Source organism: Microtus pennsylvanicus, chromosome 11 (assembly GCF_037038515.1).
Source record: "Microtus pennsylvanicus isolate mMicPen1 chromosome 11, mMicPen1.hap1, whole genome shotgun sequence".
NCBI classification, from domain to species: domain Eukaryota; kingdom Metazoa; phylum Chordata; class Mammalia; order Rodentia; family Cricetidae; genus Microtus; species Microtus pennsylvanicus.
The window spans coordinates 27,518,839-27,541,237 of record NC_134589.1 but is presented as its reverse complement, the minus strand read 5'-3'; the positions used below and the strand labels follow the sequence as shown (position 1 = coordinate 27,541,237).

Genomic DNA, 22,399 nt, shown 5'->3' with positions numbered 1-22,399 from the left:
CCACGGCTCAGCTTAGTGTGTGGCACTGGCAGCTGGCTCCAGCCCGCAGGCAGCAGCCCATAGCCAAGTCTCTGTATGCTGCCAAGCCTACCCAAGAGATCGCAGTCACTAGGAAGCTGCATTTGACTCCATGTTCCAAACTTTTTTCTTATGCTTTCTCTGGCCTTATATGGAAATACATGGCTTCACATTGGGTGCCATTTGTAGACAGAATTTTCTTTAGGCCACCAGCTCACAAAAAAAAAAAAAAAAACAACCAAAAAACCAACAAACCAAAATGGAGACTTATTGTTAAATATGAATGTTTGACCTACGCTCTTATAATTGAAATTAATCCATTTGTATTAATCTATGTTTTTGCCTCATGGCTTTTCATCTCTCTTCCATCTTGTACTTCCTGTTTCCTCTCCACGTCCTCTGGCATCTCCTCACACCTAGATTCAACAACTCCTCTTCTCCTTCTTTCCAGAAGTCCCGCCTAACCTCTCCCTGCCTCGTTATTGACCATTCAGTTCTTTATTAAAGCAATCAGAAGGCTCCTTGACAAAGCCACATCTTCATAGTGTACAAAAAGATTAGCCCATGACACCACCAGGTGGTGGCGGTGGCCACCATACATGCCTTTAATCCCAGCACTCAGAAGGCAGAAGCAAGTGGATCTCTGAATTCTTGTCTGGCCTGGTCTACAGGGCAAGTTCCAGGACAGCCAAGGCTACACAGAGAAACCTTGTTTTAAGAACCAAGAAAAAAAAAGTTTAACTAAAGCTCCCCGCCTAGAGGATTAATAAGAGAATGATTGATAGTGTGGAGGAGTGACAATGGGTGCAGGAGCCATGATGACTATGGCATGCACTTTGCCATCCCTCACCAAGGTGCTGTCCCCAGCCCTAGCAGTGAGAGTTTCTGGGAACTGGAGAGAGGGGGTGAGCTGCCAATCAAGAAGCACTGAGCTGTGTGTGTGGTGGTGCAGGCCAGTAGTAATTCTAGCAACCAGCAGGCAAGAGGCAGTAGGATGAGGAAGTTTGAGGCCGTGCCTGAGCTACATAAAGAAACATTGTTTGGAAATAAAAGAAGTGGCCACACCAAGATTAGGAGTTCAGCACTGTCCTCAGCTACACACTGAGCCTGAGGTCAGCCTGTCTTATCTAAGACATTGGCTCAAACTGCAACAAAGTAACTCTTCTTTGAAAAAGCCCACTCCAGGACTCTGGACTGTGCTGCTTTCTTTCCCAGCGCCCCTCTTTCTCTTAATTCTTGGGCTTAAAGTTGATATTAAAATATCTTGGGGTTTGGAGCGCTCGCTCTGCAATGAAGAGCACTAGCTGCTCTTCCAGATGACCCACGTGGTGGCTCACAGCCATATTGTCACTCCAGTCCCTGGAGAGCTGACACTCTCCTGGCCTCCTGGACACCAGCATATATATGACAGGGCAGTGAGAAGGCTCAGCAGGTGCTTTCTGCTAAGCCTGATAACCTGAGTTTTATCCCGACATTGTGGAAGGAGAGAAGTGACTTTCATAATTTGAAGGACTTTCCTTTGTCCCTCAAATAGGTGCCGTGGGTCCATGTGTGAATTTGTAGATGGATAGATGGAATAACAAAATTATATAAAAAGACTTTTTAAAGGAACACTAACTCTATTTAAAAAAAAAAAATACCGGCCTGCAGCGGCCGCCGCCTGGACGCCGGGGAGCAGCAGGATTTCACATCTAAAGAAGACAGAACCTTGTGCCTGCCCGCCCAAGCCTCTTGCTGGTGCTTTTAGGGGCCCCAGGTCCAAGATTCTGACCTTCACTGCACGAATGAGGGTCTCTAGGATTCCCACAGTCCGAGAACCATCCAGCTGTGTGAATCCTGGGTGCTGTTCCGCCTGAGAGTGAGGACTGGCTGGTTAGCAACAAAACAAGAGCCCTCTGGGGCCTCTGGCAGAGGCCCGAAGCTGGAACCATCAGGGAATATGAGTGAATTTTGGCACAAACCGGGCTGTTGCGTGGTAGAGAAGCCCCAGCCGAAGAAGAGGAGAAGACGGATTGACCGCACCATGATTGGGGAACCAATGAATTTTGTCCACTTGACTCACATCGGCTCGGGAGAGATGGGGGCAGGAGATGGACTTGCCATGACCGGTGCAGTTCAGGAGCAGATGAGATCCAAGGGAAACCGGGACAGACCGTGGAGCAGTTCTAGGGCCTTGTAGCTCCCACAGGCCTGGCTCTGCAGTCTTGGCGTTCCCATTCCGTGTCCAGCCCAGAAGAAATGCTGCCCACAGCAGATCCCTTCCACAACCAGTGACCCAAGGGCCCCACCTCGCCCCCCTTCCTAACAAGTGCCTCCAACGGCATGGGGGCTGGACTCCCTCTCCTCCCTCTGGCCTCTGCCCCTCCTGGAGATGGGCTCAAGGCAGCAGGACTGACCAAGTGACTACTGGTGGGCCAGAGGAGTCAGCTGAAGCCCTGGGCACCCTAGATCTGAGCTGGGGGTTCTCTGGGAACCTGGAATGAGTTCCCTGCTCCTGAATGAAGGTCGGGTGCCACCTGTTTAAACTTCTTGCCTTTACTTTTTAAAGGAGGCAGGTAGGTGAGGGGACCACAGCTGCCTCCCTGCCCTCTTTCCTTCTGGAATGAGCACTGCAGAGGCCAAGGGGCGGGGTTACCGCTGCCTGGTACACGCTGGATTTCAGGTGAAAGCTCACATCCCTCCACGTCTCTGCCGGCACCAGGGTCTTGCTCCAGTTAGGCCTCTAATCCCGTGCTTCTGTAGTATTAATAGCTTCCCAAAAATATTCTTTTTTTTAATTAAAATTTTAATGAAAAAAAATACCAAGAGGCTTGCTTCCTGAAGCAAACAGGCCCATGAGGAGAAACTGTTTGTTTTGCCTCCTGAAGCCATACCTATTGGTTATGGTTCTTGGAAGTTGAACCAGAGGTCAACAGATGCACCCTGCCGGAAGCTTGAAGTGCCCCAGGCCCTGGGCAAGGCCTCTTGATCTTTCCAGACACCATTAGAGAGGAAAGCTAGGCAGAGCTGACTCCAGGTGCCCAGAACTGCAGGAGCATCTCCGAAGCAAGGGTCAGCTAGTGAAAGTGTCCTGCCAGCCACCAGCAAAGCTTTTAAAATGAAATCAAAAGCCATTGCCAATTAGAACCAAGTCATGAACTAACACTGACCTTTGGCCTTTTCTTTCTGGTATCTGATGCAAGGTAGGTGAACTAGCTAACTCAGCAGGCAGCACTGTTGGCTACCGGACTTGAGATTGATCCCTAAGCACAGATAAAACCAACTCCCACAATTTGTCCTCTGACCTCCACATTCACAACATGGTACATACATCCTAAACGTAATTTATTCATTCTTTAGTTATTAATTTAATTAATTAATCTTTTTTTTGTGGCAGGGTCATGCTATGTAACACTGGATATCCTGGGAACTCTCTATGAAACCAGGCTGGCCTTGAACTCACAGAAATCCACCTGCCTCTGCTTCCCAAATGCTAGGATTAAAGCTCTGTGCCACCACATCCAGCATACATATGATTGTTTTGGTCAGGGGTTGGTTTTTAACAGGGTTTCTCTGTGTAGCCCTGACTGTCCTGGAAAGGCCAGCCTCAAACTCATAGAGCTTCATACTCAGAGATCCTCCTGCCTCTGCCTCCCAAGTGCTGAGATTAAAGGTGTGTGTCAGCACTGCTTGACTTGTTTTGTTTTGTTTTTTTAAATAGGAAAAACATAGGGTGGGGGAGATGGCTCACTGGTTAAGAGCAAGTACTGCTAGAATAGAATTTGGTTCCCAGCACCTACATCAGGCAGCTCATAACTACCTGTTATTCCAGGTCCAGTAAACCCAGCATCCTCTTCAGGCTGCAAAGGAAACCTGCACTCACACCACAAACCTTCCCCTTATGCATAATTAAAAATAACATGTCAAAAATGTAAATGATCAGTAAGACTAAAACAACCAAATGGGCCAAGCATGGTGGCTCATGCCTGGAACCTCAGGGCAGGAGGATCTGGTGTTGAAGATCATCCTTAACTACATAGTGAATCTGAGGCTAGCCTGTGCTACATGAGAGCCCACCTCAATGAAACAAAACCCAGGACATTATCTGCCCACAAACTGATTTCTCAATAACCACAGACTAGTGCTGTTGTGTTGTCAGCTTAGGCCACAGCTTCGGTCAATAGTGAGAGCTGAGATCTACTATTGGTCAAAGTACAGAGACTAAATGACTGCTGAATGCCTGTGCATAGATATCTAATCTATAGACATCTATACCCTCCATTCCAAGGGTCAGGGAGCATCTCAGATGAAGAGGTGTAAAGAATTAAGAGCTGAGGAAAGGTAGAGGAGAGGTACCAAATACTGAATTTTCTGAGAAGCTGTGATTACCAGTACACAATTTAGTTGAGATTGGGTTTGTCAACATCCTGTCATGGGAGGAGAACATCTCACCCTAGGAGATTTACATAAAAAAAAGTTGATGGGGGGGGGATTTAGCCACTGATAAGATGTCCATGATCCTGTAAAAGTCACACTTCTGCTCCTGTAAACAAGCTTAATGTAACACACACACACACCATGAAACTAGAAAGGGGACTCACTGGGAGCAGAAAGAGAATAAGAGAAAATAAAGTATGTATATTATTTCATACATTATGCATATGCATGACAATGCCATAAAGAAACCCATTTTTGGCAAGGACAAATAATCTACCACAACAAATAAGAAAATAATATGAATGGAAGAGTCACAGGAGCCACGGACAGCAAATATTCCACAAGACAAACAAAAGCACTGATAGCCATAGGCATGTAAATTTAAAACCACAGCAGAGTGGCCCAGGAAGTGCTTCAAAGTCTGACCAAGTATTGGCAGTAACATAGGAAAACAGCAAGATTTGGATAACCATCCAAAACAGCAAGACTGCTGGGAGTCACAAGAGCACGGATCTTCCAGGGCAGTACCCGGAAAGGCTGCAGCATCAGCTTCCCCACTCGGCAATCCTACTGTTGCACACGAGGTAGAGGGAAAGCCAAGAATCCAGACCCTCAGGCACCAGCGCAAGCAGACATTTGCTGTTGAGAGAACTAAAGAGCTAGTTTTGTTCACAAGTATAACATGTATCCTGTATGAATAAAAAGAAAGAAAAAAGAAAAAAAAAGTTCACATTTTACAGGGCTAACAAACATAGGTTGTATACACCAAATGATACACTATAAAACCAGGTAATGGCGAGGCTCCATGTCAGAGAGTGCTTAGGATACACAAAACACAGCATTCAATCTCGGTATAAAGAAACAAAGTAATAGACACGATCTGATACAACCTAATTAGATTTATGACAGGGAAGGTATACAGAAGACATCAGGGCAGAAGGTATGGCTCAGCAGTTCAGAGCTCTGGCTGCTTTTCCAGAGGACCAGGGTTGGATTCCCAGCACCCACATGGCCGCATACAATCCTTGACTCAAATCCTCTGTAATTCCAGTTCCAGGGAATCTGACTCCCTCTTCTGATCTCCATGGCCCTGCACGTACATGCCATACATGCAGGCAGAACACCCACACACATGAAATAAAAACTTTGAGTCTGGAGAGGGGACTTCAGTTTTATCTGTAATGGTTTGTTTCTTCCACGGATAACTTCCTAAAATTAAGTATGGCTGTGTTTTATTTCTGAGTGATGGGGACACAGGTGTTTGCTAGTCTGTCATGTGTTATGTTATGTCTTGCCTATTTCTCATTTGAAATTTTGTTTCACCTTTTTCTGAAAATTTATAAAAAAAAACTGATCATATTTATTTGCTTAGAGAATGTGTGCATGTGTGCGTGCGTGCACACGCAAGAGCACGCCATGGCATATGTGTAGAGGTCAAAGGACAATTGTTTGAAGTTTGTTCTCTCCTACCATGTAGGTCCTGGGGATTAAATTACCAGGTTTAGTGTCAAATGCCTTTCCCCCACTAGCAATCTTCCCTAATTTATATATATTAAACGAAGTGTTCTGTGTTATGTAGCCCAGGCTAGCCTAAAAACCCAAAATGTTGCTGAGATTGTCATTAGATAATCTTCCCTCCACACCTGAAATGCTGAAATGGCAAGCTTATGCCACCATATGTGGATTTTTATGATCTGAATATAATGAAGAGGAACAAAGGAAAGTGTGCCAGACACGATATAATCACTTATTGTTCCAATTACTTGGAAGCTGAGGTTGGAGGATCAGTTAAGCCCAGGACTATGGAACCAACCTGGGCTAGCAAAACTCTATCTCCTCAAAAAAAAAAAAAGGTGCTAGGAGCTAGAGAGATAGCTCAGTGGTTGAGAGCATTTTCTGTTCTTCCAGAGGACCCAATTCAGTTCATAGCACCCACATCAATTCACTCACAACCAACAGTCACTCTAGCTCCAGGGGATCCAACACCTTATTTTGGCTTCTACAGACACCCACACACATGTGCCATAAATACACATGGGTGCATATAAATCAAATCAAATAAGTAAAATCTAAAAAAAAAAATAGTAAGACTAAAGCAAGGTAGAGCAGCTCCCGCCTGTGATTCCTGTGCTCACAGGCTAAGGGAGAAGGAACACTGTGAGTCTGAGGCTAACCTGGGCTCCATAATAATTTCCAGCTCAGCCTGGGCTCGTCAGATTCTGCCTCAAAAATAGAAAAAAGTCTAGAGCGTGAATGCCTCCTTCTTAAGTAGGGTACCTAAAATAATCACATGATGGGGGGACTTGCTGGCACAAACAGGGGACTCAGAATCAGGCTCTTTTCTCCCATCTTCCTTGCATACCACCCCGAGATTTACTGTCCCAAGATACCACTCCCTCAGGTATCTGCCACCAGCCATTAGCATCCTAGAGGATTTGCTGTTCTAAGTTTTAGACACAGGTGCAGTGATCGACCATCTAGTTGCCTTGGTTGGCAGAAAGAACAACCCCCGACACTGGGTTTGAACCTGCAAACCCGGTGTTTTATAATCATCCTGTCTCCACATCCCGTGTTGAAAGCTCAGGTATGTGCCGCCGTGTGTTGCTCTTTATCATATTAATCTGGGAGTGTATGTTTGAGGCTACTTGTCCTGAAATAAAATTACAATTTTTGTTTTGTTATTATTTTGTTTGGGATAGGGCACTGGTGTGGGACAATTGTCTATATTCTGTCAATTATGTTTTAAACAAACACTGATTGGCCAATAGCCAGGCAGGAAGTATAGGCAGGACAACCAGACAGAAAGTAGAAGCAGGTCAACGAGTACAGGAGAATTCTGGGAAGAGGGAAGCTCCCTTTACAGTCCTGTCCAGACACAAAAGAAGCAAGATGTGACTACACCACTAAAAAAGGTAGTGAGCCATGTGGCTAACACAGATAAGAATAATGGGCTAATGTAAGTTATAAGAAGCCTGAGCTAGTGGGCCAATCAGTTTATGATTAATGTAGACCTCTGTGTGATCTCTTTGGGACTTAATGACTGCGGGAACTAGGCAGGACAAAAACCTCAGACAACAGGGCACAGGGTCTCATGCATGCTTGATGAACACGGCCCCACCAAGCTACACCTCCAGCCATGAAGTTCTGATGTTTATCTGCTGCATATAGGGTAATAAACTTACACCAGCTACCAAGCTGCAACTATTACTCCAAAAAACCAACATGTACTTGTGACAAAATCCAAAAATGAGAGTATTAATAAGTCATCATTTTCTTAACCCACGGCCGTTTAGACAGTGGCCACTAAACACAAAAATAACATGATGTTCTTAAAAGGTCCTCAGAGAGCAAGCATGGTGGTATGCACATACAATCCTACCACACAAGAGGGTGGGGCATGAGTCTCTACAGAGTTCCAGGCCAACCTGGCTACAGAGTGAGTGAGAACTTGACCTATGGTTTTTAATTCATGTTTATAATTCAGAATTTTCAAGACTGAGGCAGGAGAGGTATTATGAGTTTGAGGCTAACCTGAGCTATAGCATGAGACCCTGTCTCCATAAAAACAACCCAACAAACACAAACACTTCTCCCTAAAAGTAGACCTCAGAGACAGCCACGGTGAGATGACTCAGCAGTTTAAGGTCCTTTCAGACAATCCTGAAGAAGACCTGAGTTCAGGCCCTAGGACCCTGGTGGAAGAAGATTGTCAAGCATGAACAAACACACACAAATAAATAAATACTTCTGAAAATGTTTAAAAGCCCTCAGCAGGTGGAAAAATGAACTCTGACCAAGTTGAACATCATATATAAATTAAAACAAAACAAAACAAAACAAAGAACCCTTAAACCTGAGGGTGGTGAAACCAACTCAATGGCTGAGCACTTACATAACATGTGCAAGGCCCTGGGTCTGTAAACCAGAGCTCACACACACACACACACACACACACACACACACACACACACACACACACACTGTTTGGTTAATCATGTTACAATTGACTGGATTTGGAATCACAGAGACTGGAGTGGGTCTTTAAGTGTGTTTCCAAAGAGGCTTAACTGAGAGAGGCTGAGCTAACCTGGGTGTGAGTGGCGCCATCTGGATCCCGGACTGTACAGAAAGGAGAAAGAGGGCTGAGTGCCAGCATTCATTTCTCTTTATTTCCTGACTGTGGACACAATATGACCAGCTAGCTGCTTCACACTCCTGCCACCAGTGCTCATGCCGCCATGCCTTCCCTGCCGTGATGGACTTTACCCTCAGACCTTGAGCCGACATAAATCTTCCTTAAATTGTTCTCATCGAGTATTTAAGTAAAGAAGGGGAACCCACATAAATGAGAAGGAAGAAATAAAAAGGAGAGCTGGGTGTGGTAGCTCATAGCTATAATTCCAGCATTGGGAGGTTGAGGCCAGGGGATTGCTGTGAGTCTGTGGCCTCTCTCCAAAGATAAAACAACAAGGAGCTAAAGTGATGTCTCAACAAGTAAAAACACTGGCTGTTTTTCTAGAGGGCTCATGCTTGATGAACACAGCACCATCAAGCTACCCCTCCAACCAGAAAGCTCTGGTGTTCATCTGCTGCACACAGGGTAGTATACTTACACCAGATACCAACTTGCAACTATTATTCCAGAAAGCCAACATGTACTTGTGACAAAATCCAAATGAGAACCTGAATTAAGTACCACCCACATGGTAGCTCACAACCATCTTAAATTCCAGTTCCAAGGGACCTGATGCCCTCTTCTGGCCTCTGAGGACACCAGGCAAGCCTGAAGTGCAAAGACATACACACAGATAAGACCATCCATGTGCATAAAAGTAAATTTTTAAAAATTATAAAATAAAATAATTAAAACAAGAAAGAAAGGGAGAAGCCAGGGAGTGGTGACGCACACCTTTAATCCCAGCACTATAGAGGCAGAGGCAGGTGGATCTCTGCGAGTTTGAGCCCAGCATGGTCTACAGAGTGAGTTCTAGGTAAGGCTCCAAAGCTACACAGAGAAACTCTGTCTCAGAAGAGAGAGAGAGAGAGAGAGAGAGAGAGAGAGAGAGAGAGAGAGAGAGAGAGGATGTAACCTTTGGATCATGAAGCCTCTGCACTTGAAAATGAAGTAACCAGTCCTGCTTTTGTGGATTAATGGGTTATAGAGGGAGTGTTGCTTTCTTTGAAAGGACTCTCCCTGGCATGTGTTCAGGGTCTCACCACGTGATGCCCTGGGCCATGTCATGACCCAGCAGGATGGCCCTCACCAGTGCCAAGCAGATGCTAGTGGCACCAGGTTCTTGGACTCCCATCATCTTTCAGAACTCTGAGCTAAATGAACCTCTGAAGGGAGGCTTACAAATTGCTCTGTTCTCTGACGTTCAGTTATAGCAATAGAAAACAAACCATTAAAATCCACTGAGCAGTACATTTAAGATCTATGCAATTTACCATATGTAATTATACCATAAAGTCCTATGATCACTCAATATAACCTCCCTTAAAGGAACCTACAACCTACAAAGAACTCCATAGGAGTCAGAGCTGCAATAAAGACTTAGAACACAGTACTAGATTTGTGGAACACTCACTTTCAGCATCCTGAATGGAACGGCTGGTAGAAGTGCGTTTATGGGTACAAAGGGAAAGTATATGGACAATTGTTATTTGAAGATAACAAACTCTCCCTAAAAAACAAGTGGACAGAGGATGCCATTTGCATAACATGTACAAGATTCTGTGTTTGATTCCTGTTACTGCCAATAAAAAAGAAGGAAGGAGGGGGCTGGAGAGATGGCTCAGAGGTTAAGAGCATTGCCTGCTCTTCCAAAGGTCCTGAGTTCAATTCCCAGCAACCACATGGTGGCTCATAACCATCTGTAATGGGGTCTGGTTCCCTCTTCTGGCCTGAAGGCATACACACAGGCAGAATATTGTATACATAATAAATAAATAAATTTTAAAAAAAAAGAAGGAAGGGAGGGAGGGAAGCAGGGAGGGAGGGAGGGAGGGAGGGAGAAGGAAGAAAAGAGATGATGGGAGACATTTCCAAAGCCTGAATCACTTAAGGTTCAGGCTTCTACTCCGCAGACTTTCCCCTTGAGGCCACTGTGCAGAGCCCCAGCTGTCAAGGGTCAGGGTTGGGGTCAGGGATGGGGGCTGGTTCAATACTCCTGCCTTTTGATGGGACTGCAAAGGTCCAATCGAGTCTAAATCTTAGCTATCCAGGGTCAGCTGCACCTCAAAGGAAAGGCAGAAAGTAACTGCAAGCTTCTGCGGATCCACCCACAGCCAGCCTGCAGGTAAGCATTCATTAGCAACAAACTAACCACCCTAAGTAACATGTTACTTAGGTAGCACGTGCCTGGGTAGAGGATCTAGCTGTATCTATGTAGAGCAGCCAAGACAAGCTTGCTTCAAATTCTTGTTCTTTCCTGTTCTGCAAAACCAGCAATCTGACCCGGGCATGATGACACAGGCCTCCCAAGGCTGAGGCAGGAAGATTGATGGCTTCAAGTAGCAGGTCAGCCTGGGTTACACACTAAGACCCTGCCCCCAAAACACAAACACAACCCAAATAAGGACCTGGGGTGAGTGACCTGGTGTGCTGGGTAGCAGCAAAGCCTGCCTCTAACCTCATCAGAGAGAGAGAGAGAGAGAGGGAGGGAACAACAGTTTCCCACACACACCATCATTCCTGGAACACTGTTGAACTATTGCTCCCCTTTGGTTCTCTTCGTCCTCACACCAGTTGTTCTGGTCTGAGTGCTGTGGCCGAGGTGCTAGGCATAGGGACGGAATGCCCTGAGAGAGATGTGAGCTGAATATTTGAGATGGCTGAGGGGAGGCTTCTGCAGGGGAGAATAGAGGACAAATCACACAAAAGTGCCCACAGAGAGCAAGGAAGGATGCAAATATGAGAGGAAGGGGAAGAAGTTGGAACCAATGTGCAGAAAATCTTTTTTTCCCCCTCTCTTGGATAAATAGGCCTGTCTCTTCTGGACACAGTTTCTCTGAGGCCTGTCACAGAAAGCCTCAGAGGTCACAGGCCTGAGGCAAGTAAGTGACCTGCTTTGTTTACACAGGAAAAATGTCAGCGGTCAGGAATGCTGGGGCTAGGGAAATGTTTCAGTCAGCAAAGTGTCTGCTGTGCAGGCAGAAGGAACTGAGTTCGGATCGCCTGCATTCGCACAAAAGCCGGGCACAGTGGCTCAGCCATCTGTAACCTCTCAGTGTTAGGCAGAGGGGGACAGAGAAGGAAAGAGCCCTAGAAGGCATTGGCTAGCCAGCCTCACCAAATCGGTGAGCTCCAAGCTCAGTCAAAGACCCTAAGCTCGAAACAGTGAAGTAGAGAGAGGAGAGCACTCAGCAATGAGCAGTTGCCTTCGCCTGCACTTAAAACACATGTGCATGGGCACATATGTGCACAGGTATGCACATACACATCCACATGAACCACACACACAAATCAAAGCGCAGTTATGTAACACTGGATCTGATTTAGTAGATTATAGTAGATAAACTATATGTACTTTGGGGAGTCACTTTTCAGAGTCCTCACAGCTTGCAGGGATACTCAGGAGTTCAAAGGTAAGACAGGTCAACTAGGGACGGGGAAGGGTCAAGTTAGCCTAGGGAGACAATAGAGAGGAGAGGTGGGAGAACCTCCCTTAAATAGTGACCCCCACCCCTCCAGTGGGCCCCATTTCACCACCCAGCCATAAAAATCCCCTAGGTCTCCTAGGAAATGAGGCAGAGAGATGTTAAAGGGTTTCACAGGGGTTGGGCATAGTCCTTAGTGGGACAGTGCCTATTCAGCATGCATCTCTCTCTCTCTCTCTCTCTCTCTCTCTCTCTCACACACACACACACACACACACACACACACACACACACACACACACCACTGCTTGCTTCTTAGTTTTCAGAAGGTCGTAATCTGAAAGTTCCAGTCAAAAAGGCATCTTCCAACTTGTCTGTCCAACTCCTTCTCAGAAATGTCTCTTTTATTGGGGGCAGGGAGTTGGAGACAAGGCTTCTTTGTGTAGCCCTGGTGGTTCTGGAACTAGCTCTGTAGACCAGGCTGGCCTCAAACTCAGAGATCTGCCTGCCTCTGCCTCATGGCCTTAATAGTGTCTTTTAAACCTATTTTGCAGAGATATATCCCTCTCTTGACTGAGTCTTTACTTCTCCTGCCCACACCCACAGTCGGAATAGTATGGACAACAGGCTTGCTAGCTGGCCAGATTGTGTGTCAGAGCATGTTCAGCTACGTGCAGGCCTTCCCCCTGCTGGATGCTGAAGAAACCACCACTCAACCTTTTGGCACAGGCAGCTCTCCCAACCTTGGCTTTTCCCACGGCAATCTGTCCCTGCAGTGCCTGGCCGCATTAGCTTTATTCAATCAACCCTCTCCTGCCAACCCCCTGCCCGGCACTTGCACCGAGGACTGATGGAAACGGACCCAGAAGTATGTGGCAATGATTGAAAACAGAGGGAAGAAGCCGGGTGGAAAAGGCAGGCAGATCGCTGTGAGTTCGAGGCCAGCCTGGTCTACAGAGAGGGTTCCAGGATAGCCAGGGCTACACACAGAAACCCTGTCTTGAAAAAGAAAAAAGAAAGAAAAGAAAACAGAGAAAAGAAGGCACTGCTATACTCAGTGCCCTGAGGACTCCTAAACAGTCCCAAGTTTTTCACTGAAGCGGATACAGCTAAGAGTGTCCTGGCAGCTCTCAGCTTGTTCCTCGGGTGTACTATTAAAAGTCCTGGCTTTGTGTGCTATACGGGACGCATACAGAATCCCGATTTAGAATTTGAACTTAGTCTAGGACTACTGCAGTTATCAGCAGCAGTCCCAGACCCCAGCCGGGCCCGCTATTCCCTTTACCTAGGTGGTAGGGTAGTGTAAGTAAGGGCCACCCAGAGTGGGGTCAATCCCTGCCAAGCTCTGCAGAACTCCCAAGTTCCCTCCTCCTCGGGACAGCCCAGCCCCCTCTCTTTTCGGGGAGCTGCTCGGGGTACCTGAGAGGGCGGACACAGTGCCATTTCGAGTTCTGCCAAGGCCGAGAGAACAGCGTCCGGGGCCCCTGCGCCCCCAGGCTCGCGATATACAGCCTCCCGAGGCGCAGCATCCCGAGGTAGACAGTCATGGCTCTCTTTCGCCGCAGGTCCCGGCCCGGAATAAACTTTGAAAGTGAAAAGGCGGGGGCTAAAGAAGAAGAAAACGGCGAGGAGGCGGGAGGGTCGCTCTGCCTATGGGGTGAGGAGGACTGGGTCCCCGCGGGGCGGGGCGGGGCGGGGCGAGGAGAGGCCGGGAAGTGGCGACTCCGCGTCCAGGGCCACCTTCGCGTGGGAACGGCAGTCCTCCAATCCCGCCCTGGAAGAACCACCCCTGTTTCTCTTTGTTTTTGTTTTCGGGGATCCCAAATCTCGCTCTGCAGTACGATACAAGGCCTCCCCGCAAACATCACCCGGCTAAGGTTGGAGGGCCGAGAAGTTTCACAAACAGGAAACCAATCAGGGGTCTATAATAAGCCAGATAGCAACTTCAAGGCTTATGGGTCCCGGGTGCCCGGTAGATCGTGGGTCACGTGGGGACTTTACGGGTGGTGAACTACAGAGCGAGTGACCCTGAGGCCTGCCAGCTGGAACAGAGGGCCTCTGGGAAGAGGAGAGGCCGTCGGAATTAACTGGTCTGTTGGGTGAGCCCCTCTGTACCCTGGAACCGGGGATCTAGTGTGGCCCAAGGCCAGGTATCGGCATTAGTTCAACCCTGCACCTCTCGTGGCGTCCTCCCTTCTCTATATCGTGTCAGTCCGAGAAGAGTACCCGGTAGACAAGATCTGGTGGCATCAGGGACTGGAGTCTGTTGTATCCTGCCCTCATTTCTGCCCTAGCTTGGGGCCTGAAGCATAATTTCCTTAGCTGCTCCCCTAAGCTCCAAAGGAGCGAGACTTGCGAGAGACTCAACACTCCAGCTGTGCCCTCTGGGATATATTCTAGCTTGTAACGCAGAAAGGATGTGCATCAAGACTTAGAAGAAATGACTGCCAGTTTCTGGATCTGGGCACTGGGTTAACCAGACTGGTACAAAACTCCCACACCTTCTAGTCCCACGTTGTCTTGAACAATCTCTTTTCCAGAGGGAGAAGAAAGGTCCTGGCGGGTGGCTTCCTCTGTCTTGCCTTGGAAACGGAAAAAAAGCAGGCAGGGAGAAACGGTTGGCTGAGGGCGGAGGTTGGGCTAGTGAACCTTTGCCTTTCCCTGGGAATCCTGGTTGAGCTGTGGTCGCATGAGTAATCCAGCAGCTTCCTCTTTGATCTCCTGAGTGAATGCAGATCTATCTCTCTGGCAGCTTTTGGTGGGAGGTGGGAGATCTGTGTTCCACTGGAGAAACCTGTCAAGACCAGAGACTTTGAAGAGCTGGCTTGAAAGGGTGTGCCCTCCAAATTAAGTTCGTACCCCGGCTTCTGAAGGCCCAGCTCAAGGAATGAGAGGTGCTCAAGCCCTATCTGGGCCAATCATTGACCCCTTTTGGATAAATGATTGCCCTGGCAAAGTGAAGGGTACATTCACTTCCTGACTACTCTGAGTGAGACTTGGGCAGGGGTGTGTATGTGTGTGTGTGTGGGGGGGGGGGTAAGGAGATGAGTTTTCTGTCATTCTGTTTGTGCTATGAGCTAGCCTGGGGAAGCGAAGCTTTTTGTTCCCTTCCCTTTGCTAATATCCCTTCCTTCTCTACTTCAAAAATGGACTCATAGACAAGCAGGGTGTCAAACCACCACAAGCAGGGTGTCAACCACTGGTGACCCCAGCCAAGGAGATAGAGGCAGGGTCATCTTCAGCTACACAGAGGGGGTCTGAGACCAGCCTGAGGCAGAAAAGGGGGGGCTCATAATGTCAACATGAAGCAGCATTTTTTTTTTTGAGACAGGGTCTTGTATAGCTCAGGCTGATTTCATTCTGTGTATATACTAGGATGAATTTGAACTTTTGTCTCCTTTTGCCTCCTTGGATTACAGACATACACCACCACAGCTAATTTTATGTGGTCTGTACATGAACACAAAGGGTATCAGAAGACAACTTATTGAAATTGATTCTTTCCTTCCACTTTGTGGGTCCAGGGAATTAAACCTGGGTCATCAATGTTAAGTTGGGAGCGTAGACCTCAGCTCCTCGCATCCATCCCAGCCCCCAGGCCTGAGAGTTGTTTTGGTCTGGACTCCAAATCCCAGCATGCCAGGTCCTGACTCCCTAGGGGGGTGGATCAGGACCACTCCCACAGGGTATTTAAGTGAATGCCCAAAAGAGGATCATGTGGTCTCTTTTCCTTCCTCCTGTTGGTTGTAGCCTTTCCGGCCTCCCGGTTCCACCTCGGGGCCACCTGAGAGTGCAGGAATCCCATTAAACCTGGATTTTTTTTTTTTATTTTCAAGACAGGGTTTCTCCATAGCTTTTTGGTTCCTGTCCTGGAACTAGCTCTTATAGACCAGGCTGGCCTCAAACTCACAGAGATCCGCCTGCCTCTGCCTCCCGAGTGCTGGGATTAAAGGCTTGCACCACCACCGCCCGGCTCCCTGGATATTTCTTAATTTGGCTTGATTGGGATTTTGCATAGGCAGAGAGCTCGCCGTAGGAAAAATTCCTAACAATCAGGGTTGGAAGCACCTTTACCCATTGAGTCATCTGTGGGCTGCTACTATTGCTTTCTTTCTTTCTTTCTTTCTTTCTTTCTTTCTTTCTTTCTTTCTTTCCTTCCTTCCTTCTTTCTCTCTCTCTCTCTTTCCCTCCCTCCCTCCCTCCTTCCTTCCTTTCTTTCTTTCTTTCTTTCTTTCTTTCTTTCTTTCTTTCTTTCTTTCTTTCTTTCTGTTTTTCTTTTTGAGACAAGGTATCATGCAACCCAGACTGATTTCAGACTTACTAGTTAACTAATGCTGGTCTTGAACTCCTGATCCCCCTGCCTCCTAGCCCAAAGTGTTGGGATTATAGGTCTGCCAACATGATCTCCTGTGTCCAAAGATTTCAATCACAGAGAACAGAGTACAATGTTTCTAGCCTTGGAGACCATCCTAGCTGAAATGGTAAAGGAGAGGAGGGAGGTGGAGGCCAATATTCTTACATTATAAATTGTGTGTTGCAGGCCTGGCATTGTAGATATGTAATACCAGCTGCTTTAGGGAGACTGAGGCAGGAAGATTGAAAAGGTCAAGTCCTGTCTGGGCAATTTATTTTTTTTTATTTTTTTTTTTTATTTTTTTTTTTTAATTATTTATTTATTATGTATACAATATTCTTCCTGCGTGTATGCCTGAAGGCCAGAAGAGGGCACCAGACCTCATTACAGATGGTTGTGAGCCACCATGTGGTTGCTGGGAATTGAACTCAGGACCTTTGGAAGAGCAGGCAATGCTCTTAACCACTGAGCCATCTCTCCAGCCCCCCTGTCTGGGCAATTTAGAAAGATCCTGTCTCAAATTAAAAGGAACCTAGGCATGGTGATGCACACCTCTAGTTCCAGCACCCACAGCTCTATGAGTTCAAGACTAGCATTGGTCTACACACAAAAATAAATCTTGTCTTGAAAAAAAAAACCAAAAAGTAAAAATAATGGAGTATGTGTTAACATTTTGAAAGTTCCACGTTCACTGGGAGGTAGTGGTGCACACCTTTAATCCCAGCAATCGGGAGACAGAGGCCGAAGGAGCTCTGTGAGTGCGAAGACAGCCTGATTCCAGGACAGTTCCAGGACAGGTTCCAAAGCTACAGAGAACCTCTATCTCAAAAAGAAACCAAAAGAAAAGAAAGCCCCACATTCGATCCCTAGCACATACATACACACATACAGCAACAATAGTGACAATAATAAAAACAACAACAATAGTAACAAACAATAGAATAAACTAAGATCAGCTGCACATACAGGCAGAATCTGCTTCCAGTCCCAAGCAAACCTGGGGTACCGAAAACTGGGTGTGGGGCACAAATCTTTAATCTTACCATCAAGAAGCAGAAGCAAGCAGAGCACTGTGAGTTCGAGGTCAACCTAGTCTACATGGTCTCAAGCCAGCCAGGGGTACTCAATGAGACCCTGTCTCTAAATATTAAATCAATCAATCAATCAATCAATCAATCAATCAATGTCTTGAGAGATCCTATCTGTGGATGATGGTACATAAAGGAATATGTTTTTGTTTGTTTGTTTTTAAAGTGACTCTATTATTAGCAAGTGTTGCAGGGCACAGCTCCTAGAGTAAATAGCCATCATCTTCATCAGGTCAGCAGTACCTGCTACCGGGGAAGACCATCCACAGCCGGACTGTTATTGCCGAACTTTCCCTACAAGAAGAAGTAGGTAGGGATGGTCATAAGATCCTTCCTGAGATCCCAGCCACTTCTCCCTGCCATTTATATGGAATTTTGTCCTAAATACAAGGGTGTGCCTGGGGTGCAAGACAGTATAGGTAGGGAAGAGGGGGAAATTAACCAGTGGGAACTCTGTCCAAGCTGAGTGGAGGCTTTCCAGTCTGGCAACTCTTGGGGTCACTCATGTTTCCATAAGCAACCCCTCACCAATCCTTGTAAGACAGCTCAATAAATTTATTGGCCCTGCAGGGCAAACTTTGAAGGACTCCTACTTGGATTTGTCTTTAGAAACTTAAAGGAGAGGGTAGGCAGTTATCCTTCCCTAGAAACAAACCCATATGTAACAACAACAACAACAAACCACTAAGAAATAGAACAAAATATTTTAAAGGCTTAGAAGTAAAACAGAGAAGGTAAAACTGAAGTGATTAAAATAGTTCAAATGGGCTGGGTTTGGGGGCACTGTAATGATTGTTCTGTCTCTTTAAGAGATAATCCATGCCCACTCCCTCCCCCTTCTGCTGAGACAGGCTGATCTTAGCTTCCAGCCTGAGTTCTCTCTCTTTTCCATCTCCCTCCGGAGAGGCAGCTTCTCTGTGTCTCCCTTCTCTCCTCTCTCTCTCTCTCTCTCTCTCTCTCTCCCTCCCTCCCTCCCTCTCCCTCTCTCTCCTCTTCTCCCCTTCTCCTTCCTTCCCTCTCCATAACTCACTGAATAAATAGCCAACCTCACTCTGCATGGCATGCCTATCCATGTATCTGTCTCTTGCCTGCCGCGTGTCTCCCTGCCCGGTACCAGCCACAGCTCAGGGACCTGCAAGCCATCCCTGCCTGGGACTGGCTGCTCTCAGGGGCCTGCTGCCACCACTTGGGGACCTACAGCATTTCTGCTGCTTGCCACTGGGAATCCTGCAGCATTTTTAATCCATTACAGGCACACCTTGAATTCCAGCACAACAAAGGCAGAGGCAGGCAGATCTCTTTGAGTTTGAGGTCAACCTGGTCTACATAGCAAGTTTCAGGACAGCTAGGGCTACATAGTAAGACTCTGCCTCAAATAAAATATCTAATGAGGTCAAAAAGATAGCTCTGCAAATAAAAAGCACTTTCCATGCAAACCCAATGCCTTGCGTCAGATCAGGGAACATCCAAGAGCCCACATGAAAGAGTAAGATGGCAGTGACTCACATCTGTAACCACAGCCCTGCTGTGGCAAGAAAGGAGGTGAAGACAGGAGACGCTCCAGCTAGCCTGGAGCATAGATGGCGGATGGCGATGCTGGAACCCCAACAAAGTGGGAAGTGGGGACCGACTCCTAAAGGTTGTCCTCTGACAGTCACATAAGTGCAAATGCCTGCACTCACACACAAATCAAACACACATGCACACACACACTAAAAATAAATTTTAAAAAAGTAAGTAGTTCAAATGAAGCCAAGAACAGTGGCTTGTACCTATAATCCTAACACTAAGGCTCCTCACAGAATTATCTGTGGGAGCCAGCCAATATAAGCTAAGTATGGGCAGGTCACACAAAGGAAGTTCTTTACTTCCAACCATTATCACCTGCCAGAGTAGGACTCTGGCCATCATTAAATTTAAATGGAGGCCTGAGTCTCAGGAGTTTACCCTGAAGCAGTATCTAGTTGCAGGAAGAATCACAAGCTGAGATTACTCAACCTCCACCCAAGAACAGACAATTCAAAGAAAATGCCTAACATTCCACCTGCTGTAGATTGGCCCACCTGCCAGAACACATTCACCTGGACAGCCCTATGTAACAGGAGGAGTGGGCTGCTTGTCATCCCAGTCATCCAGCTATCTTACACCCAAAATAACCACACAGAAACTGTATTCATTTAAACACTGCCTGGCGCATCAGCTCTAACTTCTTATTGGCTAATTCTTACATCTTAATTTAATCCATTTCTATTAATCTGTGTATTGCCATGTGACTGTGGCTTACCGGCAAGATTCTAACCAGTGTCTGTCTCAGGCAGGAGATCCATGGCATTTGCCACTCTGCCCTTCTTCCCAGCATTCAGTTCTGTCTACTCTGCCTACCTAAGTTCTGTCCTATCAACTAGGCCAAGGCAGTTTCTTTATTCATTATCCAATGAAAGCAACACACAAACAGAAGGAACTACTACACCACCCCTAGACAAATGTCAGCCAATCAGGGGTCCTAAAATCTCAGAAACCCCTCACCCCCACCTTTATTACTATAAAACCCAATTCTAACTAAGCTTGGGGCTCTCTGTTTATTCCAATAGATTGGACATGCGGAGAGACCGAGTTTGCAAACTTGCTTAAAATAAAGGCTCTTTGCTTTTACATACGGGACTCCGTCTCCTTGTTGGCTTTTGCAGGGACTTCACAGATTTGGGAATAACATTATCCACAATAGCCGAGACAGGAGCTTCCAAAACGTGAAATGGTCATATGCTATTTTATTATTCATATGCTATTTAGTCTTATGCAAAATTGTTCATTTTTAAAACGAAAGGACAGGCTGGGCATAATGGAACATACCTTTAATCCCAGCTCTTCAGAGGTAGAGGCAGGCTGATCTCTGTGAGTTTGAGGCCAGCCTGGTCTACAGAGCAAGTTCCAGGACAGGCTTCAAAGCTACAGAGAAATCTTGTCTCAAAAAACAAAAATAAATAAATAAAGACTAGGCACAAACCCTCTTATCAAGGCTGAACAAGTCAACCCAGTGGGAGGAAAAGGATCCCAAGAGCAGACAAAAGAATCAGAGACACCCCAGCTCCTACTGTTAGAAGTCTCACAAAAACCCCAGCTAAACAACCACAACATATATGCAGAGGACTCAGTGCAGATCCATACAAGTTCGATGGTTGCTGCTTCAGTCTCTGTGAGGCCCTGTGATTCCTGCCTAGTTGATTCTGTGGGCTGTGTTCTCGACCCCTCAGGTTCAGACAATCCCTTCTCCCCCTCTCCTGCGGGGCTCCCCAAGCTCTTCCTAATGTTTGGCTGTGGGTCTCTGCATTTGCTCCCATCAGCTGCCTGAGGAAACCTCTCTGATGATGATTAGACTAGACACTGCCTATGAGTATAGCATGATATCATTAGGAATCATTTCATTGACTTTGTTTTATTTGTTCATTTGTTTTTGTTTATTATTTTTGGCTAGTCATGTTTGGCTCTACCCTCGGTCTCTGGGCCATCCAGTTTTCAAACACTATCACAAGCTCTGAACCACCATTGTCTCAGCACATCTTGCAGGCAGGACAGGTTATAGAGCAAAGGTTTTGTGGCTGAGTTTTGGTGCCATTTCCACCACTGGAAGCCTTGCCTGGTTACAGAAAATGTCCAGTTCAGGCTCCTCTGTGTGGCCCTGGCTGTCCTGGAACTCACTATGTAGACCAGGCTGTCCTCAAACTCACAGAGATCTACCTGCCTTTGGCTCCTGAGTACTGGGATTAAAGGCATGCACCACCACAGCCCAGCTTTATTTTATTTTTTATTATTTTAGTGCATTGGTATTTTGCCTGCATGCATTATCTGTGTACCACATGAGTGCTTGGTGTCAGAGGAGGCCAGAAGAGAACAGGTCCTCTGGAACTGGAGTCACAGATGGTTGAGAACCACCATTCAGGTGCTGGAATCGAACCCAGGTCTTCTGGAAGAGCAGCCAGTGCTGCTGAGCCATTGTTCTAGCCCTTGATTTGTTGTTGTTGTTGCTGCTGTGTTTTGTTTTTGAGTCCTGTGAATTCATTGCTGACCTTACTCACTATATAGCCCAAGCTAGCCTCAATTTCATAGCTTCCCTCAATCTCCATGGTGCTATCATTGCAGGTGTGAGCTACCGCTATTTGTGTGCTGTGTCAGAAAACAGGCAAACACATTTGTGCCTTTTTACAATCAGAATCACAATTTATTAAAAAAAAGAAAACCTCACATGATGCATCAATTTCATTGGCAGCAATTTGCCAAGTCTCCCTCTCTTTAACAAGTTAAAGAAAACACAGATTCTTGTATTCCAGACTTTTGTGTTTGTGTGGAGTGTATGTGTTCATATATGTGAATATGTATGCACACAGAGGAGTGTGGGAGCCAAAGGTTAACATCAGGCATGTTCTTTTCTGCTCTGGAACAATGGCCTCTACCCTGTCACTTGTATTTTAAATAAACACTTATTGGCCAGTAGCCGGGCAGAAAGTATAGGTGGGGTGACCAGGCAGGAAGTAGAGGTGGGGCAATAAGAATTCTGGGAAGAAGGAAGTTTAAGTCTGCAGTTGTCATCCAGACACAGAGGAAGCAAGATGTGACTGCCCCTCCAAAAAAGGTACCAAGCCATGTAGCTAACACAGATAGAATTATGGGCTAATATAAGTTATAAGAGTTAATAAAAAGCCTGAGCTACTAGGCCAATCAGTTTATAATTAAAGTAGACCTCTGTGTGATTTCTTTGGGACTTAATGACTGTTGGAACTGGGCAGGAGAGAAACAGCAGTCAACACTTTTCTCTCCACCTTTTTCTTTCTTCAAAATATATTTTCTTTATTCTTTGATAATTTCATGCATGTATACAGTGTATCTTATCGTATCCACCCTGATTTCTCCCTCCCATTCTCCCCCAGCA

General features: G+C 46.4%; 1 protein-coding gene and 1 pseudogene across 1 annotated transcript in view; one reads left to right on the top strand and one right to left on the bottom strand.

The window, feature by feature from the left end:
* Acsf2 (acyl-CoA synthetase family member 2) overlaps positions 1-13,909 on the bottom strand; it is a 41,474-nt gene extending 27,565 nt beyond the window's left edge. The window contains exon 1 of the mRNA XM_075991041.1: positions 13,453-13,909. Coding sequence (XP_075847156.1) covers positions 13,453-13,898 — 446 coding nt within the window. The 5' untranslated portion in view covers positions 13,899-13,909. The remainder of the gene's footprint in view (positions 1-13,452) is intronic.
* LOC142831847 (CDC42 small effector protein 1 pseudogene) lies at positions 1,764-2,816 on the top strand (annotated as a pseudogene).
* Positions 13,910-22,399: the final 8,490 nt, after the last annotated feature.